The sequence below is a fragment of the Eptesicus fuscus genome, chromosome 3 (assembly GCF_027574615.1).
Source record: "Eptesicus fuscus isolate TK198812 chromosome 3, DD_ASM_mEF_20220401, whole genome shotgun sequence".
Lineage (NCBI taxonomy): Eukaryota > Metazoa > Chordata > Mammalia > Chiroptera > Vespertilionidae > Eptesicus > Eptesicus fuscus.
In genome coordinates this window covers 51,981,562-52,009,550 of record NC_072475.1, presented here as the reverse complement: position 1 = coordinate 52,009,550, position 27,989 = coordinate 51,981,562, and the positions used below count along the sequence as shown (strand labels likewise).

The 27,989-nt window shown below is 40.8% G+C and overlaps 1 protein-coding gene across 2 annotated transcripts; it reads left to right on the top strand.

The window, feature by feature from the left end:
- LSG1 (large 60S subunit nuclear export GTPase 1) lies at positions 1-26,414 on the top strand. 2 transcript variants are annotated; one of them, XM_008151615.3, is made up of 14 exons: positions 1-128; positions 1,863-1,989; positions 4,151-4,271; positions 4,446-4,532; positions 5,174-5,260; positions 8,686-8,746; positions 9,871-10,047; positions 11,868-12,281; positions 15,751-15,852; positions 16,001-16,144; positions 17,964-18,087; positions 20,590-20,669; positions 21,983-22,156; positions 25,922-26,414. In XM_008151615.3, exons 1-14 carry the CDS (start codon positions 30-32, stop codon positions 26,099-26,101), a joined length of 1,977 nt encoding a protein of 658 aa, XP_008149837.2. In that variant the 5' UTR covers positions 1-29; the 3' UTR covers positions 26,102-26,414. The 2 variants fall into 2 exon arrangements, with proteins under 2 accessions (XP_008149837.2, XP_028016533.2); XM_028160732.2 differs by lacking the exon at positions 5,174-5,260.
- Positions 26,415-27,989: the final 1,575 nt, after the last annotated feature.

The window sequence follows — 27,989 nt, the reverse complement described above, 5'->3', positions numbered from 1 at the left end:
GAGGAAGCTCGTTTCGCGGCTGTGTTGCAATGGGCCGGAGGAAAGCTCCGGGTTCTGGGTCCCTCGGCCGGGCACTTATCCGGCATCAGACTCAGGGGAGCCGTCGGCACCGTCACACCGACTCCTGGGTAAGCCAGGTCTTGTCCTCTCTCTCAGCCTTTCTGTCTGGTTACGCGAGTGTGAATGCTGCGAATCCTTGGGCCAAAGGTCACGAAACTTTCCTAGAAGTGACGTCTAAGTAGGGTTTTCAAGGATGAGTGTAAATTTCTGCCACGCTGATACGCAGGTCCTCCTTCTAGGAGGGACAGAGCACAGAAAAAAGTAGGACTAGTCTAATGAGGCTGGAGTAAGATGTTTGAAGGGTCTTAATGTCAGAATAATAGTCTTTGTCTTGTAAGCCATGGGAACTTTGGAAGTTATGAGCAGGAAAAACACAAACACTACTTCTCTTAGTATTAGTTTGTTCAAAGAACTGACCCTCTAAAAGTGGCTGATTGCTACTAGAAATACAACATATCTCTCATTTCTGCTTCATCCTTATTATTTCCTAGTAATGCCGCTCAAAGATGAACAGTCCCATCTCCAGAATGTGGCCGCGGAACAATCATAGTTTTAGGACCTTTGAAAAATGGACGAAGTAGTTTGACTTGTGGTTGTTATTTTAACTATTCATAACCCCAGGTCTTTGAGACTCACTAAGTTCACAGTAAGAATTTGTGCTAAAGTCAAAGATGTCCCTGTTGCTAACTGTCCATGTGCCACTCTCACACCGTCTGATTTCTGTCTGTATAATTTGCAGAGTAAGCAGCATTATGGCTCATTAGTATTCATCAGGTCAGAGTTACTCTGGACATTAGATGCTGACAATTTCAGTTGGTTTTGAAGCAGCTTGTTGTTAATGTAGCCTTTAGGAAGTGATGGGAAGATTGAATATAAAGTCTAAAGAACTGGATAGTAATCCTTACTCTGATTTTTACTGATTCAGTGACCTTGGGCAAACCTTTTAATCTTCAGTGTTTTCATTTATTTGTACCGGTACTGAGCATGCAGCTAGGATGGTGTTTATCAAACTCTGGGTTGTGTCTGGAAATCAGTTAAGTAGATGGCAACCAGAGGTTTTGTGTGTTTTCTTAAACCAACAAAAAAGAATTCAAAATATAGAGTATATTACATGTAGGAAGGTAACTTTGTTTTAGGATTCTCTTGTTTCCACTTTACTCTAGTGGTATATAATTGTATCACTGTGTGTATCACAGCATTTGAGTCACTGTGTAAACCTTACTGTGGGTCTCCATCAAAAATTTTTGACTAACTGTGGCTGCCAGGACCAGAGAGTCTGTGTTCAAAATCTGTCTCTATCACTTATTAGTTGCAACTATAGGCGATTTTTTTTAATTGATTTCAGAGAGGAAGGAAGAGGGAGAGAGAGAGAGAAACATCAGTGATGAGAGAGAATCATTGATTGGCTTCCTCCTGCACACCCCCCACTGGGGATCAGGCTGCAGTGCAACCCAGGCATATGCCCCTACCAGGAATCAAACCCAGGACCTCCTGGTTCATAGGTTTGACTCAACCACTGAGCCAAATTGGCCGGGCTAGGCAATTATTTTTATCTACTTAAGCCTGATTCCTTGTCACAGAAAATAGAGCTACATTAAAAGATTTTGAAAATGAAATAAAATCATAAATGGAAAGTGCCTATCATGAGGTAAGAAAATGCTCATTTGAATGTTAGCTATTATCAGTTTTGATGCTAAAGGTGCTGATATCATGCTCAAGACCACGATTCCGTGGGGTTAGAGTTTGTTTGGATGTCAAGAGCAGAAGAGAGTAACTGCATTTTTACCCTGTTTCATTCATAGTTGCACACAAGTGAACTCAATGATGGCTATGACTGGGGTCGTCTTAATCTTCAGTCGGTGACTGAACAGAGCTCCCTTGATGACTTCCTTGCAACTGCAGAACTTGCAGGAACAGAGTTTGTAGCTGGTAAGTTGTTTATTGCTGAGTGCATATGACACTGGTCACATTTCCGTCTTTGCTGGCCAGATACAAACAAATCTACCTGGAACTGTTTTTGCAGACCCTACTAAATTCATAAATGAGCTATCTTTAATCCAAAGGCAGATATCCCAGGAGCATTGGGGGTCCAGTTGTACTCAAGTTGTGAGCTATAGAATGTGCCACAGTTTGTTGTTGTTTTGTGGGGGTTTTTTTCGTGCCACCGTTTTAAAATTCAGCTCTGAAAAAACACTTCAGATTATACAGTATCATATTAAATTCAAGAAACTCAATCTTTCCTAGGGAAAAAAAAAGTCAACATTATGGTGGACAGTACTAGCGTTTTCCAGAATGTTTTCTGATATCATTGTTAGAAGCACAATTCTAGGCCTGCTCCTGTTAACTTAGGCAATTTGAATTGTATTTTAAAGTACTTGTCAGCACATTATAGTGAATTTTTCTGTGCATGTAATTTGTTTTAGTCATTTCTCTCCCTGGTTTTTTAATATGTGTTTCTGAGCACTTAGAAAAGTACATGGCACAGAGATAGCTTTATAAACTATTATTCCTGTTGCTCTTTTATTATTGTAAATGTTATTAAGTTGTTTAGCAAATTCATTCATTTGTTCAGAATGTTTTTGTTTAGTCTCAGTCTCTCTCAGGCATTGTACTGGCAACAATGTTGAATAAGACAAATTTTGGTTCTGTATATTTTATTTTAGATAAATAAGTTTTTACAGAAAGAAGTCTGTAGCAGATATGTGGGGTCATAAAAGATGGAGGTGCTGACAATTGAGTTAATCACCAGTGGCCAATAATCGTGCCTATGTGATGAAGCCTCCAAAAAAACCATTTAGAGATTTGGCACTTCTGTCTCTGGAGTCTGACAGAATATAATGGAATTGTCGGACACCCAGTTGGTGTTTGGAGAATTGGTTGTTGGTGTGGGAAAAACCCACATATTTGGTGTCAAAAGTGTTGATAGTAAACACAGTTCAGAGACAGGTGCTGCATTGTTGTGTGCTTTCTTGCAGCAGCACTCATAGCATCACTACTGAAATGAGGAGAAAGAATAGTTGGCTTTAGCTAAGGGTGGAGATTTGGGAGTGGGTGCAGTGAGGTAATGCATTTTGATGTTCAATCAGAGTGGTCGAATGTATGTACCACATGGCTTTAGCCAAATAGGGAAAGAAGTTGGATGATGGACTGGAGAAAGAGGAAAGAATCGAGGGGCTAGAGGTATTTACAGTGGTTGGACATTGGGTGGGAGCTCACCATTGGAAGGAGAAATTAAAAGAATTATTAAATATATAGCTCGAGGTGTGTGTGTTTCAGCTGCGAATGGTGCTTGGATTTGACTGTACTCTTGGTTACTAGACTGTGCAGCCCAAGCAAGGTATTGGTGGTCTGAGGAGGGTGGCAGACTGCAGTCTTTGCTTAGAGGTCAATAGGAATGTTGCTGAAGATGTCTCGTTATCTTTGAATAGAACCTTCCCTTGACATTTTGGTAAGAAGCTGAGCTGACTTCTATGGAGACTAGGTGGCTGTGTGTGGTGAATTCGAGAGGCTTGGAGCAACTGAGGGGCGGCTGGAGGGAAATAGAGCCCTAGAACAGAGGTCTCTGATTCACACATGGACATGACATTTATTTGAATTTACATAGGGCACTAATCCCAGGTGTTGATCATGCATATCTTATATACATTATAGTGTAGTAGCTCACCATTTCTAACTGGAGTGAGACTGCTGAATCTTTGCTTTCCCACCCATTCCCATTGGCTTACAATTATTCTCCCTATATCAGCTGTCGGCAACCGGTGGTCCGTGGGCCACTGGTGGTCCGGGAGGTCCAAAAGATTGGCGACCACTGCCTATATAAAATGAAGAGATTGGTTGTAGTAAATCTTCACAGTTTCTTCCCACTCTTAATGCACTTAGCATATGGAGTTTTATAAAATTAATAAAAATCTTTTCCTTTTTTGTAGAAAACTTCATTTGGAAATTATGATTTATCCAAGGCTAGAGGAATCTAAATTTTAAAAGCTTAAATTCTGTTTTAGATGCTCATATTTTTATTTTTTAAGTAATGACCAGTATTCAGTCTCTGTATTGCCTCTTAAGTAACAGTTCTTTTCTGTTCTATAAACAGAGAAGCTTAATATTAAGTTTGTGCTTCCTGAGGCTAAAACTGGACTGCTGTCTTTTGAGGAGAGCCAGAGAATTAAGAAGCTCCATGAAGAAAACAAACAGTTCTTGTGTATACCAAGGAGGTGAGTTAAACAAGAATGCAGGACATCATGAGGCACAACATGGCCACTGAGTATAAAATTTTTATATGTTCATTCTTTTTCTGCTCTCTTTTCTCAGTTGCCATTTTTAAATACAAATCCCCTATTTTATTTTGGTAACTCATATGGAGTTTTTCCCCTCTGTGATTGTTTCAGACCAAAGTGGGACAAAAACACTAGCTCCGAAGAACTCAAACAGGCAGAAAAAGATAACTTTCTAGAATGGAGACGTCAGCTTGTCCGGTGAGTGTTAAGATTATCTGAAGATTTGCCTTGGATTTTGAGTCAGGCATTTTGATGGGCTTGCATTGCTGTTTGCACTTTGAAAACTTGACTCTTTTAAAAGAAAACTGGTAGATTTCTCTTAAGTGCAAATTGCTGGCCACACATGAATCCTTGCACAAAGATGGTGAGTTGGTTAATGCTGAGTTGGTCACTCTGCTCCATTCCTGGCTATTTCTCTCGTTTATATCCTTCTCCACCATTAGTCACCCTGGAGTTGATCACCGCTCTCGGCATTCCTCCAGGAAGAAATGCCTTGGAGAAATGTCACTTTGTGTAATAGATAAACTTCCAGGGTTTAAATAGATTAAATATAAAACTTGAATTTGATTTTCTTATTGATTCAGCAGAAAGTATCCTCTATTATAATAAAAGCGTAATATGCTAATTAGACCGAACAGCCAAATGACTTTCCAGACGAAGTTGGGGCTGTGAGGGCCGAGCCTCTTGCATGAATTTCGTGCATCGGGCCTCTAGTATAAAAATAATTTGACAGTTAATATTTGTGTACTTATTTTTTAATGCAATGAATTTGAGTGTTTATGTTACTCAAAACCTTTCTATAATCTGGCAAAGGTATAAACTTATCATTTTAAAGCCAGGCTAGAAGAGGAACAAAAGCTGATATTGACTCCATTTGAAAGAAATTTGGACTTTTGGCGCCAACTCTGGAGGGTGATTGAGAGAAGGTAAATGAGAATTTTGGGGAGGGGGTACTGGCGTTGTTGTGGTGGTGTTATATTAGATTTGGGTGTTAACACATGTTTATAGGCCCAGGAATGGGGGACGGGGCAGGATTAAGCTATACAAAGGGCTGTTGAGAATTATTATAAAAACTGAAAGTATGATACTGTATTTTAAAATATATATAATGTTTTTTGTTATTAGTTGAACACAATAAGCTTGTGAGAACAGTGAGCATTTTCTATAAAATGAGTTCTGAAGCAACTGTAGTTATTTCAGCCACTATATGTTGAATTTCTACTGGTAATATGGAAAATATGGGTGTGAAAGGGATAGGTATCTGCCTGAAAGAGCCAGTATATTGGGGGGGGGGGGGGTAGGTCAAGCAAAGCCCCAGGCAATAGAGCACACAGATGAATGAAATGCAGTCGTTCATTGCACACCTACGCAGTTCTGGTAAAATGCAAACCAGTGTGATTCCTACTACGTTGCAGATAGAAAGGTAGTGGGCCAAGTCATAGGGAGGAAGGAGAAGTTGATAAGGAAGGATTGGATGGGGGAATGATGTGTTAATTGGGATTTGAAAAGAGAAAAATTTTAATAAATTAAGAATGGGATATTTTCAGTCTTTTTCATGTCTTGATTGTTAGAAATTGATGAATTGACTTTCTCCATTCTCACCTCTTTGATATAGTGCAGTTTTTTTCAACCAGTGTGCTGCAAGAATTTTAAAACATGCAGTACCTGACTTTTGGGTCAGGGGCACTGACCTCTTTTTGCTTAGATTGTCAAATAAAAAATGACAGCATCTAACACAATAGCTGTCCCGTGTGAAAGAATCAAAATTATACCTTTTTTGTTTTTTGTCAGATTGTCAAAAAAAATCTTTTTTGGTGTATCGCAAAATTTTAGTAATTAGTTTATGTGTGCCTTGAGATGAAAAAGATTGAAAATTGTTGGTATAGTTAAAAGGTTTTTGTTTTCCTCAAGGTGTCTGAATTACTTACAAGGACTCCATAAATTAAATTTATATTTGAAATGATTTTTTTTAACAAAAGGAACCTTCAGGTTGTTTTGTGTTGTGTGTTTTTTAAATCCATAAAATATACCCAGTAAGAACATTAGGAAACAGGATGCCTGGTTCTTGGAAAAGAATAATAGAGCATTTGCATTGTTATGGAAAAAAAAACAACAGGAATTGGATTAAACTTGTTAACCGGGTGGGGCGTAATTGCCTGGTTGAACGGAACAGGGAATGACCTAAGAACTCCCTGTTCAGATTAGCTTCAGTGTCTCGCCTCACCCTTGCCTTGAGAGCTAGATCTAATGCTTCTAGTCCCGAGCTTTCTCGGGGCTTAGGGGCAGGCACAGGCTTGCCTCTTACAGGTTTGACATATCTTAGTTGCTGTTCTTTCTGTCTTTTTCGTCCTAATGAGTTCCTGCCTTTCCTTTTTGTAGGTTTTGACAGGGAACAAAAGTAACCATATGTGTTCTCCCATGTTTAATAGGACGGCCCTTTACACGCTTTTTATGCCTCTAAATAAGCAGTTGGTTTCCCCAGTGTGAGCCTGTGCTTGTTGAAACTTTTAGTTAGCTTCAGTTGGATTACAGCGTTACTTGTGTTACTGTTTTTATTATGTGATATTTCTCTTTTTATAAGAACATACTTCTACCTCCACGAATATAGTGTGTTTTACATGGAGGTGTGGATCTGAGTTACATAGAAGTATTATCAATAAAGTGACTACCGCCACATCTTTTAACAGGAAATATTTACTAATGTGTTCTGTATAACTGATGTCCCCTTCCATTAGGTAACGGGCAGCTAAGCCATCTGCCTCTTTAATTTCAAAAGTAGTTATCAGAAAAGATTTGATGTATGACATGTCATTGAAATGCAGGAAATTGCGAGGGCAGAACACTGCATTCCAGTAACATAGGCGCCTTCGTTGTGTTGTGTAAACCCTTCCTGGTATATAGTTGCGCTTTTCTCTGAATCCTAATAACACACGAAGCAAGCTGTCTTAACTTTGTCTTCTCTTACTGGTGTTTCTAAGCTGATTATTTGTTCTTATTCTTTCTACATGTTTGGTAGGTAGACATAAAGTTTTCGGACTTTGTAATTTTAGTTCATTAGGCTTTTTTGCAGTCATTCTTGCATTTACTCTTAAATACAGTTTTTAAAGTGGTAGATATTACCTTAAAGAAGAAAATATTAGGGCCTGCTTAATTTGAGAATTTAAAAACAATCTATCATAAATTAGCAAGTCTGTGAGTTCCTTTGAATCACACAATTATGCAGTAAATTTAACTGTTTTAAAGGAATTGTACATTGATTGTCAAAAACCCTGCCCTCAATGGTAACTGGGTTTCGTGCATTTCCTTGGTGTTTGCTATGGTTGCATAAGAGTTACCTCAGAAAAGGCTAACCAGATACGGATTTGGAGACTGCTGTAAGGGAGTAGGTGGTACATCTGCAACTTATTCCTTTCCAGTGGCAGTCACAACTGGCCCTCAAAAAACATCTTTTCTAAACACAAGCTAAAGGAAGAGAGGATACTCCCAGTAAACTGAAATATTTATGCTGCTTGCAATGCTGGGCTGCTATAGTCCCTACCACATTTTGAGGGGCTTGCTATCAACTGCAGTTTTCTTTTCATTTTTTCTTTTTTAAACCTCACCTAAAGATTTTTTTATTATTATTACTGATTTTGGAGAGAGAAGAAGGGGAAGGGAGGTGGAGAGACTTGATCAATTGCCTCCCATATTTACTCCGACTAGGGATTGAACTTGCAACCTAGGTATATGCCCTGACCAGGAATCGAACCCCAACCTTCCAGTGCATGGGATGATGCTTCAACCAACTGAGCCACCTGGCCAACGCAGAAAGATTTTTATACATCTTATATGTGATTGAAGAAGTTGGACTTTCCTGCTTCAGGGTGGCAACTTAAGTTGATATTTTGCTGTTTTGGATTCTTGCCATCTAAACCCATTCTTGAAGTAGGTGGATGATTATTTGCTAGATGTAGGCTTTGATAGGGCAGCTGTCAGCAGGTGATAAATATATTAGGGTTTTTTTGAGGCCTGAACACGGTTTAGATTAAGTACTAAATATATGGTGGACCTCACTTTATCTTTCCAGGAGAAGTTACTAGAAGATACAGTTAAAATATTAGCAATGAAACAGCATCAGAACTGTTTGTATAAGAGCAGGACAGTATTATATTTATGAGCATGGCCCCTGGTCCATACTACCTTAGTTACCATTCTGGTTCCATCAGTTGGTAACTGGCAACCTTGGACAAGTTACTTAATTGTTCTAAACTTTAGTTTCCTCATATATATGGAAAATGTTTGCTTCTCTTACTATATGGTCAGTATTTTCTTTCACTTCATAATGATTGGAATATCTCACCTTTGTTTTCAGCGATATCGTGGTCCAGATAGTAGATGCTCGAAACCCGCTCCTGTTTAGATGTGAGGATTTGGTAAGTAAAAAGTGTCATAAAATTCAAATCTAGCATCCTTGGAGGAGCAGTGGGAGGACAGCATCATTGATAGAAATACTCTAGACAAGTGTTCTGTATTCTCCTCTAGCTTTGTTTAGTTAGGCCTCTCTCTCCTCCGAGGGTTAGCTTTCGTAATGTGACTGTTTGTGACAGATGTTTTCTCTTCTCAAACAGCTGTTTCTATCTGCAGAACGGCACACACACTGACTTGAACTTTCTAGCTTTTCGTTTAGAAGCCACTTTGTTAATAGACATTTGCCAGTGTTTCTCATTTTTTGAGATACCAGTCAAAATAGCATTTTACTTACTTTGATGTATTCCTGGTTATTTTACTTCTTACCCATCCCATTAAGTTTTCTCTTCCCCCACTTTAGTTATTACCCCCTGTGGTGGTTTACAAATAAACTAAGTTTGTAAGCCACCACAGGGGCTGATAACCTGTGAGAATCACATGAAATAATGCAATATAGGCTTTGAATTAATAAAACACACATGAAATTTTCCTACTGAGGACTATAGTAGTAATAGTATAGATTATTTTAAAATCCACTGGTGAATAACATGAATCTTAATGGTGAAACTCTCATGAAGTCAGCTTTTATACTTCTGGTATATTTCCTAATACAGAGCCAAACTTGGGAATTCATTTCAGTGACTGAGTCTTGCTTTTCTTTTAGAATTCAAAAATAAATTTTACAGTAAATATTGTTGGCTGTTTTCATGAGGCTAAAAAATAAGTTCTAGCTGGCCAACAAATCCAGTTATGCGGGGTTGTTTTTTAACTAGTTTAAAAGGAACAATTCAGCACTATCAAGGACAAAAGGACCTGTTTTACAACTGGGTAGGAAAGCATTTTTTACCCCTTCCAATTTCTTAGGTTGAGAGTATTTCTTTATGTGACCTCACTTCTTTTCAGAGCTTACTGAGAGGGTCGGTAGAAAGTGCCATGATTAAAAATATTTAAATTAGGAATGATTTAAAACTGAGGGGAGTGAAAACTTTTAGTCATAGCTGGCGGGGGCGGGGAGGGGGGTCCTTCAGTATAATTAGCCTAACTTTTCCTTGTTGGAAGAGGCCTTTCTAATTATTTTTGTCTTGCCTAGGAATGTTATGTGAAAGAAATAGGTGACGATAAGGAGAATGTTATTCTGATAAATAAGGCAGACTTGTTGACTTCTGAGCAGCGGAGCGCCTGGGCCACATACTTTGAAAATGAAAATGTGAAGGTTATTTTCTGGTCAGCTTTGGCTGAAGCCATCCCACTGATTGGTGACTCTAAGGTAACCTGCGGGACTTTTCCAGGTTGGGTTTCAGGGAGATTTATGGAAATTTGGGGGGTTTGTTTGTTTATTTTCCCCTAACTGCTGTGACAGTAGGAGGACCTATAGAAAAATGGGCGACAAGGTGATGCCTCTGCCATCCCAAGGCTCTGTGTCACACACTGATGCTCATTTTAATATCTCTTAACCCAAATTTTATAGAAACAGTTTGGCATTTATTTTCTTTTAAAATATATTTTTATTGATTTCAGAGAGAGAGAGGTAGAAACATTGATGATGAGAGAGTCATTGATTGGTTGCCTCCTTCATGCCCCACACTGGGAATTGAAGCCACAACCTAAGCATGTACCCTGACTGGGAATTGAACCATGACCTCCTGGTTCATAGGTCGTCACTCAACCACTGAGCCACAATGGCTGGGCTGGGGATAGAAATATTGATGAGGAAAAAACATCATCAGTCGGATGCCTCCTGCACACCCCCATCAGGAATTTCGCCCGCAACCCCAGGCATGTGCCCTGACCAGGAATTGAACTGCAACCTCTTGGTTCCTGGGTCAACACAACCACTGAGCCACACCGGCTGTCTGCTTCTTTCATATTTTAAAATTACTCAGAAGAGCACAGTGACTTCTTTACATTGATCTTTTATCATAGAAATTGCTTCCAATTCCATGTTTCTGGTTGAGTTGCCAGGTATTATCATGAAATCATACCTATTTTCCCTCACATGTTGTTTACATCGCTTTCCTAAAATCTAAGATATATTTATAACTGAGTTCATAGTGTCCCCATCTGTGATGGCTGCTCATGCTAACACTATAGATTATTTGAAAATGATGTAAGGTTTATTTACATCACTTCTAAATTCAAACCACTTCACCCTTGTTACAAATTAGTAATACTGTAAATTGCCTTGTTTCTGCTTTGTTACCAGTAAGAATTCAGAAGAATTAATACACCCATGAATAGTACATGATTTTATTTTTCTCCAAAGGAAATCTTTAATTGGTGAATAATTTCCATATACAGAGTTGAGTTTTGTTGCTCCTACATTTTCCACTGGGAGCTATCTCCAAGGGGTTTTGATTTACTAATGGCAATTATAAACGAATAGCAGTTTCCTTAAACATTCAAACCACTGTCTTTAAAAATGCAAATGTAGCCGAAACCGGTTTAGCTCACTGGATAGAGCATCAGCCTGCGGACTGAAAGGTCCCAGGTTCGATTCAGGTCAAGGACATGTACCTTGGTTGTGGGCACATCCCCGATAGGGGGTGTGCAGGAAGCAGCTGGTCGATGTTTCTCTCTCATCAATGTTTCTAGCTCTCTGTCTCTCTCCCTTCCTCTCTGTAAAAAATCAATAAAATATATATTTTTTTAAATGCAAATGTAAAATGAAACTCAAATAACAAACTAAACCCTTTTTCCTTTGTGTAGAGAAGAGAATGTTTTATTGTTAATGAAAAATGCTTTGTTTTATTCTGCAGCCCATTGCAAAATAATGTACGGCCAAAGAATTCAGCTTGACACAGGCTTTCCTAAACCCGTGCTTCTTTAAAGATATACCTATTACAAAAGTAATGCATATTACTGTACGAAGTTCAAATCATTCAGAAAGGTATAAAGGGAAGGCCCACTGCTCCTCCCTCCACCAAGGGCACCACTGTTGATAGCATGGACATTGCATATTCACCTTTTCTGGCCTCCTTCATAACTTGTCCTGCATTTATCTTAGATAACCAACTCGAGTATTTTCACTGGAGTAAAAAAGTACAGTTATACAGTTTTGAACTTTTGTGTTTCCTGTTATTTCATCAGGAACAAGCAAACGCAGATGCTGAAGAAGCCAACAGAACTGACTCTGAAAACTCCAGTTGCGATGAGGCTGAAATTCCACAAGGTGAGAGTCGGCATCTAGAGATGGATCCTCTCTCACTTAGTGAAGTTGTCGCTAGTGATGAAGACGACAGTGAGTATGAGGACTGTCAGGAGGAGGAGGAGGAGGATTGGCAGACATGTTCGGAAGAGGACAGCAACCCTAACGAAGAAGCCTGTGGCCAGGCCTGGCAGGAAAGCTGTACAGTGGATGCCACGCCTCAGGGCAGGAAAGCCCCACAGAAGAGGCAAACACGCAATTTTAGCCACCTGGTATCAAAGCAGGAGCTACTGGAGATCTTCAAGCAGCTGCACACTGGGAAGAAGGTGAAAGATCAGCACCTTACTGTTGGCCTGGTAAGCTGAAATATGTCATAAATTTGTTACCACATGACGGTCTTTATTCTCCATCCTTGGTAGCTGCACTGGAACCCCAGAGACCAATTAGGCATCATAGGGAATGCCCACTGCCATTGTGGGAGTGGGCAATGTGACAGGCAAAGCCCAGCTCAAAACTGAATTTTCTCAAGGCTTATATTGGTTATGGCCCTGTTCATATTAGCCTTCACTCTTTCCAGTTCAGCACTGCCTGTCATGTGACTTACCAAGCGGTACTAGAATGAGAGCTTTTGAGTTTGTCTTTGGACTTTTAGTCTGATGTTCTTACCTTTAGGTAAGATGGGCTTTTTAGGTAAGGTAGGCATTTTGGCATCCTGTGATCCTTGACAACTTATACTCTTAAGTGTTTCAGAAGTGTGTTTGGGAGAATCCCAGCATCTTGGGAACAGGGAAAATATGATAAATGCTTTAGTTGTATAAACACTACAAATAAGGGAAAGGAGATTGCATCACTAACTCCATATACCCTAAATCCCAGATAGCTGTGAAAAGTGCCCAAACCTGAAGAGGGTACAGCCTGGTTCCAGTTGGCCACATCTTTTAGCTAAGGAAATGTACAATGTTAGAGAAGGTATTTATTTTAAAGATCTTCCATCCAGGAGAACAAAATAGTGGAGGAAAGTAAATTTTCCACATGTACCAGAAAGCCCAACTTCCCTCATGTTTATGGAAATGTGAAGCAGCCTCCCTCCTGTAGAAATCCTAAAATAGGTTAATTGACTCATTCTGCAAATACTTGTTGATCACCTACTACATGCCAGGCATCCTGCTAGGCCCTGGCCATGTATAGATAGTGTAGACAAGGCAGACACAGTCCCACCCTCATAGATATTGTAATCCAGATAGAGGGGGAAGTTCAATGCCCTTTAGGAATATACCGGATATCATGAGGGAACCTGATTGGGCTGGGGGAGGATGACAGCAACAAAAGTCCTCTCCCCTCACCCCAAAAAATAGCATTTAAGCATATAATAATATGTTAGGTAATCAAGATATAAATACAAAACAGAAGAATATTGAAATTAATAAGCAGTTACCTGAAATCTGTTAAGAGGTTTATCTTAAAGTATGATGTAAGGTTTTGACAAGTGACAGTGGAAGGACATCCAGACAGGCAGGAGGAATGGGAAAGTGTGTTCATTGCATGGCATGTGATCGAGTGTGGTTGAAGTTTGAAGAGTGGTAAGAGTTAAGACTGGAATGGTGGAAGTGTGTCCATTTTAAGTTTGTAATAGAGGTGAAAGTTTGGGATTTTATATTCAATGAGATTGGTATTTTCTAACCTTCCAGGCATGTTAACGGAGGATTCTTGGAACCATGTAAGAGAGTGGATTGGGTTTGGAGGCCTGGGAGAAAGCCTGAGAAAAGGCTTAGAACAAGGGTGGCTTAATTTGAGTGAAAAGTTTGCTTGTCATTTTGAGAACAGCTTTTGTTCCTTTCTATGATCCTGCTTGATCTGAGGCAATATGACATTTCCGATTTATTGATAGTTGGGGAGAGATAGAGGTGAAAGAATGGATAGTGTTTCACCCAGAACCCGAGTAATTGAAGAGTTTTAACAGCTTGATAACCCACCTCAACTCATTGTGTTATTTGAAATTTTGGCCAGTAAGACAGAAACTTGTTAATGTTATCCTACCTAGTAATAGACAAATATGCAAATTGACCATACCTCCGACACACCCACAAGCCACTCCCACCATCCAATCAGAGTGAGCATGCAAATTAACCCAAACCAAGATGGCTACAGCCACAGAAAGCAAGGTTTCCTAGGTAACAGAGGAAGCCAAGCTTTCCGCCTGCCCTTGCCAGGCCTAAGCCTCCACTCAAGCTACAAAGTTTCAATTATAACCCCAACAGAAATGGCTGCCGGCCTCAGCCTCGGAGGGAGCCCCAGGCTTGGCTCCGCTCCAGGCTACAAAGTTTCAATTGTAGAAGGAAAATAAATTCCAGATACCAGGGCCGCCTCTTGCGTTGCCAGGGGGCGTGGCCAGCCTGCAAACCACCACAGGCCCCTCGCTCAGGCTGCCCCATGCCCCAAGGGAACCCCCACCTGATCCGGGACACCCTTCAGGGCAAACCAGCTGGCCCCCACCCCTGTACCAGGCCTCTATCCTATCTAATAAAAGAGTAATCTGCAGATTGATCATCACTGCAACACACAATATAGCTGTCCCCATGTGGTCAAAGATCCTGCCCCCATGTGGACACAAGATGGCCACCACAAGATGGCCAGCAGGAGAGGGCAGTTGGGAGCACCCGGCCTGCAAGGGAGGGCAGTTGAGAAGGACCAGGCCTGCAAGGGAGGGCAGTTGGAGGTGATCAACCCTGCAGGAGAGGGCAGTTAGGTGTAACCAGGCCGGCAGAGGAGGGAAGTTGGGGGCAAACAGGCTGGCAGCAGAGTGGTTAGGGGGTGATAGGCTGGCAGGCAGAAGCGGTTAGGGGCAATCAGGAAGGCAGGCAGGCAAGCAGTTGGGAGCCAGCAGTCCTGGATTGTGAGAGGGATGTCCGACTGCCCGTTTAGGCCCGATCCCAGGTATCGGGCCTAATCGGGCAGTCGGACATCCCTTGAGGGGTCTCATATTGGCGAGGGTACTGGCTGGGCTGAGGGACAACCCCCTCCGTGCACGAATTTTGTGCACCGGGCCTCTAGTTAGAAATAATTGGCCCGGTTGGTTGGCTCAGTGGTTGAGTGTTAGCCTATGAACCAGGAGGTTGAGGTTTGATTCCCAGTCAGGGCACATGCCTGGGTTGCAGGCTCAGTAATTGTATGTTGTGATAATGAAAATATCTCTGATGCTCAGTTTCACCCAGTATGGAAGATCCAATGGGAACTGAAATGCCTGTAGATGGGAAGGGGGGAGGGAAGAGCTGGGAACAAGGTGGTAAGTTTTACTGGAGCATCTGCTGTGATAGCAAAACTTATAAAAATAAAATGTACTGCCCTGGCTGGTTTGGCTCAGTGGATAGAGCGTCGGCCTGCAGACTGAAGAGTCCCATGTTCAATTCCAGCCAAGGGCACATGCCTGGGTTGTGGGCTTAATGCCCAGTAGGGGGCATGTAGGAGGCAGCCGCTCAGTGATTCTCTCTCATCATTGATGTTTCTATCTCTCTGTCCCTCTCCCTTCCTCTCTGAAACCAATAAAAGTATATTTTAAAAATAGGGGGTGGTGGGTTGGGGGTGGAAAAAAAAAAAAAGTATATTTTAAAAATAAATAAATAAATAAATAAAATGTACTGTTCATCACTGGAGATGAATGCGAACAAATATACGGGTGGGAAAATGTCTGACAACGAACAACGTGTATTTCAAATAACCTTCGGAAACAACCAGAATCATGCTAGTGTTGCCACTATTTATATCATATCTTTGGTTCTTTGATAGGTGTGCTATTTGATTATTCAGTAACTTCTGAGTCTCTTCTAGGTGGGCTACCCAAATGTTGGTAAGAGTTCAACAATCAACACTATCATGGGCAACAAGAAAGTATCTGTGTCTGCCACACCTGGTCACACCAAGCATTTTCAGGTATTTATTGCTACAGCATTGGCCTCTGTATTTCCTACTCAGTCAGTTCCTCCATCTGGGTATTTTCTGAAGTTCTGTGTCACTCATGTGCTGCTCTTCCTTCCCTTCCTCTTCTCTATGCCCAACATAAAATCCTCTTGTCTTTCAGACTCTCTTTGTGGAACCTGGCCTCTGCTTATGTGACTGCCCAGGCCTGGTGATGCCATCCTTTGTCTCTACCAAGGCTGAGATGACTTGCAATGGAATCCTCCCAATTGACCAGATGAGAGATCACGTTCCACCTATATCACTGATATCCTTTCGCTTGGTAAAAACCCTGGTTATTATGTGTGAATTGGGGCTTCAAGTTTATTTTGCACATTGTCTTGCATTGATGTATTCAGGACTGATAATCTGAGAATGAAAAATTTTAAATATTTACTAGTGCTCTGCCCAGGTTTATATAGTGAGATAGCATCAGGACTTCAGAATTGGAACCCCACGTCCTGGTTGCAGCAGGGTAGCCTGGTATAAATGGAGGATCCCAACCTGGGATCTCAGCCTCCAATTGCAAACCTGCTGGACTCCTGACACTGCCATTTAACTCCTTGAGTGACCTTGGAAAACTTGCCTAACCTTCCAGAGTCTTTCCTTTTTTTTTTCTTTTTTTTTAAATATATTTCATTGATTTTTTTACAGAGAGGAAGGGAGAGGGATAGAGAGCTAGAAACATCGATGAGAGAGAAACATCGACCAGCTGCCTTCTGCACACCCCCCACCGGCGATGTGCCCGCAACCAATGTACATGCCCTTGACCGGAATCGAACCTGGGACCCTTCAGTCCCCAGGCCGATGCTCTGTCCACTGAGCCAAACCGGTTTTGGCTTTCCTTTTCTTTTAAATGAGGGTAATAATAGCTGCCTCCCAATCAGTTATGAGAATTTAATCATTATGGCTAACATTTATCAAATACTATGTACTTTCCTAAACACCAAGTAATACCTCATTTAATTTTCAAGACAACCCTTGAGGTGGATACTGCACGATTTTTTATTTTTCAGAGAGGAAGGGGGAGAGAGAGAGAGAGAAAAAAAAAAATCAATGATGAGAGAGAATCATTAATCGGCTGCCTCCTGTACGCCTCCCACTGGGAATCCAGCCCACAACCCGGGCATATATTCTGACCAGGAATCGAACTGTGACCTCCTGGTTCGTAGGTCAATGCTGGCCAGGCCCTGCATGGTTCTTGACAAGACTTGTAATGACTACACTTAAGACCACAGCTTTTTGTTTACCCCAATTTATTTTCTCTTTCTATAACAAGTACAAATTTATTTACCATGATAAACAAAATATAGTACATTTCTAAAATAGAATATAGTTGTTCAAAAGAATGCATGAAGTATAGCATAGGGAATATAGTCAATAATATTGCAATAACTTTGTATGGTGCCAGGTGGGTACTGGAATTATTGAGGGAGCACTTTGCAAAGTATATGATTGTCTAACCACTATGCTGTACACCTGAAACTCATACGAAATAATATTGAAAGTAAACTGTAATTGAAAAATAAGAAGAAAGAAAAAAGAGAATGTACTAAATCTTCTATAGCAACCTGGATGAATCTCAAAAAAATGTATTGCAAGCCACATTAGGTTGGGTTCTGTGGAGGATGCTGGCATGAGTCTGATGTGGATCCTGCCCTTTTAGGATTCAGTCTGTCAGGGCTATGCGGCATGTACATAAGTAACTGTGGTACAAGATAGAAAGTCGTAAGTGGGTTAAGAAAAATCTATGGGTAGACGAGAGAAAAAAATAAATTCTCCTTACATGGTCATAAGAATTAGAAACAGACTCTCTGTGCTTTATGTTCGAATTGGGATTATCTCACAAATTGATAGTTTGTTTAGGTAAAAATTTGTCAACTTTAAGATGTATTTCAGAGATATTTTAATAATTATTTAAAAGGATTCATTGGTGCATGAGGCTTTGTTTAAAAGGGGGGAAAAATTTAATTAATGAATAACTACTTCTCTTTTGGAGAGGTGAAAAGGTTTTGCCACAAGCATGTGCCAGACACCAGGGGGAGGAAGGGGACAGTTCAAGGGAATGGTTTCCTTGACAAGCTTACGTTTGCCAGAATATTCCAAGACATGTTTTAGAAGCTACCTATGGCATTAACATCATAAAGCCTAGAGAGGACGAAGATCCCCATCGGCCTCCAACATCAGAAGAACTGCTGACAGCTTATGGATGTGAGTTGTGGTTTATCTTAAAACATGAACAAAAAATAAAGTTAATGAGAGAAGTAGTCCTCTGCAAAGATACAAATTCAGAATTTTTCCTTAGCATTTGTCAGGTCATCTTCCAGAGTTGATATTTTTGTTTTCTCTGTTGGCCTTGCCTGTGAAGTGGCCTCCAGGTGTCTGGTTGGATGGTGGCTTCAGGGCCCACCGGTAGTGTTATTTTACTTCAGTGTGTTAAGTGCTTTATAGAAGTTAGAGAAGGAGATGCTTTGTATTCTTTGTCTCTTTCCCTTCACCTCAGAAATCACTCCCTGGGGAGACACGTCCTCCATGCTCTCCTGGTCTCGGGCCCTTTCCATGTAGAGGCCTCGATGTGGCAGTGTTCAGAGCCCCCACGGGGAGCGCAGGGCCTGTCAGCAGTTACCACACACTTCTAAAGGAAAGGCCCATGGGACATGCACCGCTTTGCTGATACCCAAGTGTAGGCACTAGTTCTGACCTGAGGCTAGGTTGGCTTTTTCTGGAGACTCCTCCCAAAACCGGGAAGAAAATGAATGTGCTTACCAGAGCAGGATAGAAGAGTAATAAGGGGAGCGTCAGAAGGGAAAGCCCTTAGAGCGGGACAGAGCAGTTAGGATAGGGAATAGGGACACAAAACCTCTCCCTTCCTCTTCCATCAGCCCCTGTAAGCCTCGTTCAACATTAAAATGAGTCCACACTCTCCCACCTCCATGTTTTACCTCAATTCCACGTGGGAGTTACTTTAGCCTATCATTTCTCCAGTTGGTTGTAATTTATTACCTTAAATACAAACTTTAAAGGTTGTCTGGGGGAACCTATGTCTACTTAAAGGGGTAGCAATGTTAGAAGCATTTCTGTGCATGTGTGACCTGCCTTTAAAAGAATTGTCACCAGCCTGGGAAGGAGTGCAGTTCATTTTATTATTTCCTGGCAGACAAAAGTGATTTGATAGGGACAGTGCTTAAGTCAGACCTTGAACTTACCTAAGTTGAGAGACTTTTTTTTTAATATATTTTTTTAACGATTTCCGAAAGGAAGGAAGAAGGAGAGAGAGAGAGAAACATCAATGATGAGAGAGAATCATTGATCAGCTGCCTCCTGCACGCCCCACAGTGGGGATCGAGCCCACAACCTGGGCATGTGCCCTTGACTGGAATCGAACCCGGGACCCTTCAGTCCACATGCCAACCCTCTATCCATTGAGCCAAACCAGCTAGGGCTAAGTTGAGAGACTTGAACAAGGATGGATACTAAGCACTTGTGGTAAGACTGGTATAGTCACAAAATCACAGAACTAGAAGAGACCTTAAAGATCACTTCACCTCTTGTTCCCCTTTTTTACAAGTAATCTGAAATCAGAGCATGAACTCACTTGCCCAAGGTGGTGTCTGGTTAGTGGCACAGCCTGGATGAGAACCCATTTTTCCTAATCAGACCTCTCTCCAGGACACTGAGCAAGATAGAGAAAGGAAAACACCAGTCTGTAGGCAGGGATGACCACACCTATCCAGTTTCTAAGATCGCTATGTGCAGGTCCATAAAGAATAGTCTCTGGCAGTTAATTTTAAAAGATGTTGCTAAATAATTCTTGATTTAATTTATTTCTTTAAATAAAAGTGAAATTGAGCATCTGTCCATATGTTTGTTAACCATTTGTTTCTTTTGGAAATCACCTTGTTTCTATGCATCACTTGTTTTTATCTTGATTTGTAGGAGTTCTTTGTTAGATGTGCCACAAATGTTTTCCCAATGTTTATGGTTTCTTTAACATAGAAGTTAACAATTTTAATAGACTGGATTGTTGGTTGTTTTTTTCCTTTTCAGCATTTTACTTGGGGAAGACCATTTCTATCCCAAAAGGATAAAACTATTTTCTTGTAATATCTTTTCTTATTTAAAACCTTTAGATTTTTAATCTGCCTGAACCTACTTTTTTGTGTGGTGTGAGCTCTAGGATTCTAACTATTCTAAACGGAGCCAACTCACAGCTAGTATGTGCGGGAGCTGAGTCTTGAACCCAACCTGGCTGCCAACACCTATATTCTTATCCGCTGTGCTCTGCTCCTCTCTTCTAATTGAGTTAGTATTAAAAAGATCTTCGTTGTCTCTTTGGGAAACTGGAAAAAGTGTGGGGATAACATACGAAAACTTGCTCTATTGCTTTTGGTTTTGCTAATAATGACAACATAGCATTCTACAAGAAGCCTCCTTGAATGTTTAAAATCAAGAAATGAGAGAAGTGGAGTAGAAGGAAGTTGCATGTGTCACAATGTGGTGCTGGGATATCAGATAAAACAATATGGTCTATTCTGGGTTGTCAAATGTTTTTATCATGTGAACCAAAATATTTTCTACAATGATAATTGACTTCAAAGTAGAGAGTACGGATGCTAGTGCGTTAAGGGAAAGGTCTAAGTTATCACCACAGTTGTTTTGTTGTGATACTCTGTCTTATAACTTAGGATTTACAAAATGCCTTTCTCCTCACAGATATGCGAGGATTCATGACAGCACATGGGCAGCCAGACCAGCCTCGGTCTGCACGCTACATCCTGAAGGATTATGTCAATGTAAGGGAACCCTGCTTCTTGTTGCTCTTGAATAAACAGGTCTTCTTTCTCCACGGTATGACTTCAGAAAATGACTACCTGTTAAGTTATAAAGGAGATATTTTCTCATTGAGATTGTTTTATAACTACATTTATAGTTTCGATCAAAGAGAGCTAGCATCATATAAATCAGTAAGGTGACTGACAACTTAATATGAAGGAGACAATGGTCTCCGAACACCTGTTTTTTTCCACTCCTATAACACAATCTTCCCTGTATTATAGTGTTTATATGTCTTTCTCCTTACATTTACCTAGTAACAACAATAATAACAATAATAGCTAACATTTATTCAAAGCTAAACCCTGCTGGGAATACTTTCAAATGTTTTACATTTATTATCTTACTAATAATACATAAGTCTGTGAGGTTATTATTCTCATTATAGATGAGGGCATGCTAAGTTTTGGATTTTCTTCATCAATGGAGGAGGAACTAATAGTACCTATCTCATGAGATTATTATGGAAAATAAAAGTGAGCAGGCATATTCTCTTGCCTTCAGTTCAGGGAGAAAGTAGTTAATGGAATATTTATGTGGATAAATTATTTGTTTACAATTTATAAAACTAGAGGATGGGAAGATGCATTAAAAATAATAGTTTTTAGAGTGTTTACAATGGAAGAGGGAAATCTGCACCCAGTGAACAACTGCAACCAGCCCAGGATCCCATTAGTACAGTCACTGTCCAATTGTGTCCTATTTTTCGCTTTGGAAAATATTTATCATAAGTATAGTCATATAAGTGTACTGAAAAGTACATACTTAATAGATATGCAAGTGAGGTAAAAAGGAGCACAGAGTCCTAGCCGGTTTGGCTCAGTGGAAAGAGCATTGGCCCGTGGACTGAAGGGTCCTGGGTTCTATTCCATTCAAGGGCACATACCTCGGTTGCAGGCTCAATCCCAGACCCTGGTTGGAGCACATGCGGGAGGCAACCAGTGGATGTATCTCTCTCACATCAATGTTTCTTTCCCTCCCTCACTCACTCCCTAAAAAATAATAAAAATAAATGAAAAATATATATCCTCTGGTGAGGATCTTTTTTAAAGAAGATTTTATTCTTGTCTGGGGGCTATGGCAGGAGGCTAGGCCTCTAGAACACCAAGGATCATCATCAGTTTATTAGGACTCTTCCATTGCAGTTAACCAAAACTCAACTCAGCTAACTTAATCAAAAGCAGAAAGCTCCATCAGAGTGTGCCTGGTTGAGATGCCTTGTCTGACAGATAGCACTTGTGATGCACTGTTACCATTCATACTGTCTTTATAGGGTAAACTCCTGTACTGTCATCCTCCTCCGGGGAGAGATCCCCTGACCTTTCAGTATCAACACCAGCGACTACTGGAGAACAAATGGAATGGTGGTGAAATGAAAATACAGCCAGGTCGGAATAAAAAAGCAAAACAGATTGAAAATGTTGTTGACAAAGCTTTTTTCCATCAAGTAAGTTTTAAAGCTTTTCTTAATTTCTCATCCAACACATTTTGTTTAACAGCTTTGTCAGCATACAAGTCACACATCATAAAATTCATCCTTTTAGAATATACAATTCAGTAGTTTATATTATATTCACAGAGTTGCACAACCTTAATCACTATTTTAGAACATTTTTATCATTCCAAAAAGAAACTCCATACCCATTAATAGTCACTCCGAATTCCCCTTTCCCACTAGGCCCTGCCCAACACTAATTTACTTTCTCTATAGATTTGCTTGTTCTGGACATTGTGTATAAATGGATTCATACACTGTGCAGTCTTTGTGACGGGTATCTTTAACTTGGCATAGTGACTTCAAGGTGCATCCATGAATCAGTACTTGATTCCTTTTTATTGCCGAATAATATTTCATTGAAAGATAGACCACATTTTGTTTATTGATTTATCAGTTGATGGACATCGGGGTTGCTTCCATTTTTTTGTTTATTATGAATAATGCTGTTGTGAACATTCATTGGGCAAGTTTTGTGTGGACATATATTTACTGTTCTCTTAGGTATATTTTTAGGAGTGGGATTGCTGGGTCATATGGTAACTCCACATTAACTTCCCACAGTAGCTGCACCATATTACATTCTCACCAGCATGTATGAGAGTTCCAATTCCTCCACATGCTTGCCAGTATTTATTTTCTGTCTTTCTTTTATTAGCCATCCTGCTATGTATGAATTGGTACCTTATGATTTTGATTTGTACTTTCCTAATGACTAGTTGTATGAGCATCTTTTCATGTGCTCATTGGCACACGTATATATCTCTTCTCTGGAGGATTCTCTATTATTGAGTTGTAAGCGTTCTTTGTATAGTCTGGATATGAATCTTTATCCTATTTACTAGGAGGCCAGTGCACGAATTCGTGCACCTTGAAAGGAACTGTGGGCCGCAAGGCTGCAGTGGGGACAGTGAGTGGCAGGTCTTGGCCCATCCTCCAGGCCCCTGCCCGGCCCCTCCCACCACAGCCCCCGGTCTCCTGTCTGCTGGCAGCCCTGCTCCCACTGCTGCCGCTTCAACGCACTGATAGCGCTGGCTCCACTCGATCCTGCTTACAGCATGGAGTATTTAGAGCTGCCGCCAGCAGCGGGTGTGAGCAGCAGTTGCTGCCCCAATCACCCCTCAGGAGCAGGGGAGGTGCAGAAGCCCTGAGGGGCGATTGGGGCTGGCAGCCCCCGCTTGTACCCTCTGAGAGCACCGAGCAATCGGGGCTGGCACCAGGCATTGGCATTGGGTGCAAGCAGGGCTGGCACTGGCAGCAGGTGCAAATGCCGGGTGGGACCATGGTATGCAGGAGCAAAAAATTTTCTATGACCACCAGAGGCTCGTCCTGATGACTGCAACCAGCGCCTAGTCTTGGTCTGGTGACCCTGCTCACCTGCTCCACCATCCTGCCGCAGCCAACGCCCACATGTTCCACGCTCTGCCGCCTGCTGCCGATGCCTGCCATGTTCTGCGTGCACCCCATGGTGGTCAGCGCACGTCATAGCGACTGGTTGTTCGGTTGTTCTGCCGTTCGGTCTATTTGCACATTAGGGTTTTATATATATAGATGATATGCAAATTTTTCTTCTATTTAGTAGATTGTCTTTTCTCTAAACCAACATATTTTAATCACTAGTTTATATCACAGGTACAATTTTTAAAATTTAAAAAAGTTTTTTAATTATAGTTGACATATACAATATTATGTTAATTTTAGGTGTGCAACACAGTGATTAGATATTTATATAACTTACAAGTGGCTACCTGATAAGTGTAGTATCCTTCAAAGGTACAATTGTATATTGCATTTTAAAGAGGAAATTTATGTGCAGAACAGTTCAATCATGTAATTGTACCTAATATATATTAATGTTTTTGTATCTACTATAACCAAAAAAATGGAGTGCAGTGGTCAGGTGTATGCAGAGAATGATTTTTTCTGTATTTGTGTGATGCCTTATTTGCGCCTCACACAGTGATCATGGTGAGGCACACCAAGCAGATATGTTACTCCCGTTTTACTGTTGAAGACATTGAGGCTTAAGGAAGCTAAGGGAACTCCCTAAGGACCCTTGTTTGACATGGCAAAGCTGGACTAGAACTTAGGTTGTTGTGGCTCCCTATTTGAATTATTTCCCAGTCTGCCAATGTTTAGAAGAAAAGTTACCAATATACAGGAAGATTAGAAGTTCTTTCTTGGGCCTATTACTGTTATAGAGGACATTTAAGTTAAAGTTTTACATTTTACAAAACGTTTCTAAAGGTCATGAATAAGAAAGCTGAAAACTTACAGTATAGTTATAATTATCTAAGCTTTAGTTTCTAGAGTAATGTCTATTCTATGATCATGAAATCCTGCTTTATACTTGTAAATCATATTGGATTGAATTTTTTTCTACTAAGTAAACCTAAAATTTTTTTTGTTTATTTTACTTAAATCATAATAAGTTTACAAAAACTTTTTTGAGCACTTACTGTGTGCCAGCTATTACACCAGGACCTGGGATATCAGATACAGTTATTGCTTTCGGGGGGGTCACATTCTAGCAAAGGGGAGACAGGCAAGTTAACAATTAACATGACATGTTAGGTCTAGCACAGGGGTATAAGTCAAGACTCTGTGAACCCAGACTGGAGAACAGTTATCTTAGAGCTGAGAGCAAAGTGGGCAAATGAGAACTGTAGAGAGGAAATGATATTTAAGCTGGACTTTGAGAGACAAAAATGTGCCAGTTGGAAGGAGTGGTGAGGGCCATATTTCCAGGCAGAAGGAGTAGCGTGAACAAAGGCATAAAGATACAGGAATGTAGGGTTTATCATTAAAAGAGCCCATGTTGTAGGTGGCCTTATGTGCCCTGTGCGAGAATCTGAATGTGATTCACCAGGCTACAAGGAGCCATCAGAGATTTGTGAGGACAGGAAAAGAGAATCGTGATTAGAGAACTTGTAGAAATGTGGATGCTGTCAAACAGTCCGTCAGTCTTCAGAGGGAAGGCGGGGAGGGTGGGGATTGGGGTAAGAGATCAACCAAAGGACTTGTATTCATGCATATAAGCATAACCAATGGACACAGACACTAGGGGGGTGAGGGCATGTGCTGGGGGGGTGCGGGTGGCCAATGGGAAAAAAAGGAGACATGTAATACTTTAAACACTAAAGAATTAAAAAAAGAAAGAAAGAAAGAAATGTGGATGCGGGATTAGAAGAGTCTTGCAGTAAGTGGCCCAGAGAAAGCTAATCAGCACCTGGGTTAGAGCAGTGGGGTTAGATGGAGAGGAGGGGACAGACGAACAAAATTCTAGAGATGGGATCAACAGAACTTAGTGGCCAGCTGACTGTGTATGATAGATGAGGAAGACAAAGACAGTGTCCTGTCTTGGCAGCCTGGTGGATTCTTTATACCACTCACTAAAATAAAGAATGGAGAGTCCATTTCTAACTAAATTTAGATTGAGGCAGGTTGAATTTTGATATCAGGATAGAGATTTCCAGGAAGAAGCTAGTGTTATGAATCTAGTTATAGATAATATTTGAAGCTATGGAACTAAGGAAAGTTGAGGGGTGGGTGGGAATGAACTGAAGACAGAATGCTGAAAACTTATTTAAGTAACGGGGAGCAAGGACCAGTGAGAGATGGAAGTCCCACTATCTTGGAGTTTCCATAAATAATACTATACATATCCACCGAAGGAGACTGCTGGTATCCTAAGTAAGACTTTCTCTTATTTGCTAGGAAAATGTGAGAGCTTTGACCAAAGGAGTCCAGGCTGTGATGGGCTACAAGCCTGGGAGTGGCCTGGTGACTGCAGCTACTGTGAGCTCTGAGAGCGGGGCTGGGAAGCCCTGGAAAAAACATGGCAACAGAAATAAAAAAGAGAAAAGTCGTCGACTCTACAAGCACCTGGATACATGAACACAAGCGAAGCGGCATCTACATTGTGCATCTGGAAAAGAACAAGCTGCTCCTGGCCTGCGGTGCTACAGAATGGCCCGGCTCGGTGGCGCACAGCCACCCCCAGCCACCTCAGCGTCACCAGCAAGACCCAGGGCTCCTTGGAGCACCAGCTCTAAGGTAGTCATCTCGGAGCCCGGAAACCTCCTGTGGGAGACTGAATTAAGGTGGGGGAAAGAACGATGTATATTTGTTTGTGTGAATATACACAAATGTATACTAATTTGTATGTTGGGAAATTTTTTAAAAGATAATAAAATTAAGTTGCCACTAACGTTTTATTGGTTTATGTAGATACACTGCTATTTGGACATTCCACGTTCTTTAGAAACAGTTTTAATTTGTTAAAACCTGACTGGGATTTTAGATGGATTCTTTTGAGTGCATTATTTAGATTAATTATTCTCAACTTCACACACCCCTGATATGGCAGAAGGCATAGTCTTTCCCCATTGAATTGTTTTGGCGCCCTTGTTGAAAATCGAATGTAAATGTGAGGGCTTATTTCTTCATGCCTGCCTTTGATATTTAACATTCATGAATGTGGAACAATTGTGAAGAGTATCTTTCTAACAACTATTATTGGTAAGATGTCTGTGTAGTTCCCCCCAACGCCATATCCATTAGCCTACTTCCAGTTCACCTGCAACTCTGAGGACAGTTCCTGTGCAAACTGACAGCTTTCCAACACAAGCCCTGTTTCTGCTTTCCTGCACCACAGAAACTACTCAGCGTATGCATAGGACTGTCTACGAGGGCTAGGGATTTAACGCCCCCAAAGCAACCCCAAACGGTGAGGAATGGGGGCCTGGTTAGTAAGTACTCCAGCTTCCCCGTCACTCGGTACATACGTTCTAGATATTCCTCACTAGATCCTAAGTGGAATTGAGCCCCACTTGCCCTCAGTTAAAATCACTTCATTAACTCATCCTTCATTGCTTTTCTCCCTTCCCTGTCTCACTTCACTCCCTCACTTCTGCTTCATGGAATTGTCCCCCAAATAAACTGAACCAAAATCCTTTGCTTAGAGTCTGAGGAACCCAGACTAGGACACCCTCAAAGGAAAATTTCTGTTTTCACTTTTGCTTCTGCCCAGATTATATCTTGTTAAGTATCTCTTGCAATGTTTTTTAACATTGTTGTAACACCCTTGTTGTAGAGCTTAGTACTTTTAGACTTACAAAATGCAATCATTATCACTTTATTGTTTTGGTATTTTTCACCAGCATTTTATTACAAGGAAAGTACCTACCACCCATTTGAAGAATATCCTGCTATACATCTGTCATCTGCTTACATTTCAGGAAATTAGAAGGAAGTTGAGGTATTTGTCAAGCCAATAGCAACATGTTTTCTTGGTGGGGAAAGTGGAAAATTTGGCAGCAAGCCAGAAACCTACTTTGTGCCACCTTGTTTTCATAGGCCTTCCCCCTCTTCAGTCTTTGTGGAAAAGTAAGGAAATTACTCAAAACTTCCACCATTAATAAAAAAACATTCCACCCTTAATAATTTCCACCATTGCCCAGCCACTGTGGCTCAGTGGTTGAGTGTCAACCTATGAACCAGGAAGTCACGGTTCAATTCCTGGTCAGGGCATATGCCCAGGTTGCAGGCTCAATCCCCGATCATGCAGGAGGCAGCTGATCAATGATTCTCTTTCATCATTGATGTTTCTATGTCTTTCTCCCTTCCTCTCTGAAAGCAATAAAAATATATTTTAAAAAAATAATTTCAAGAAGAAAAAAATAATAATTTTCACCATTTGTTGTCAGTTATGCTCAATTGGTGAATTCTGATTTTACCTTTCCTATGGTTTTGAAATTTTTCAAAATAAAAAATTGGGGAGTCT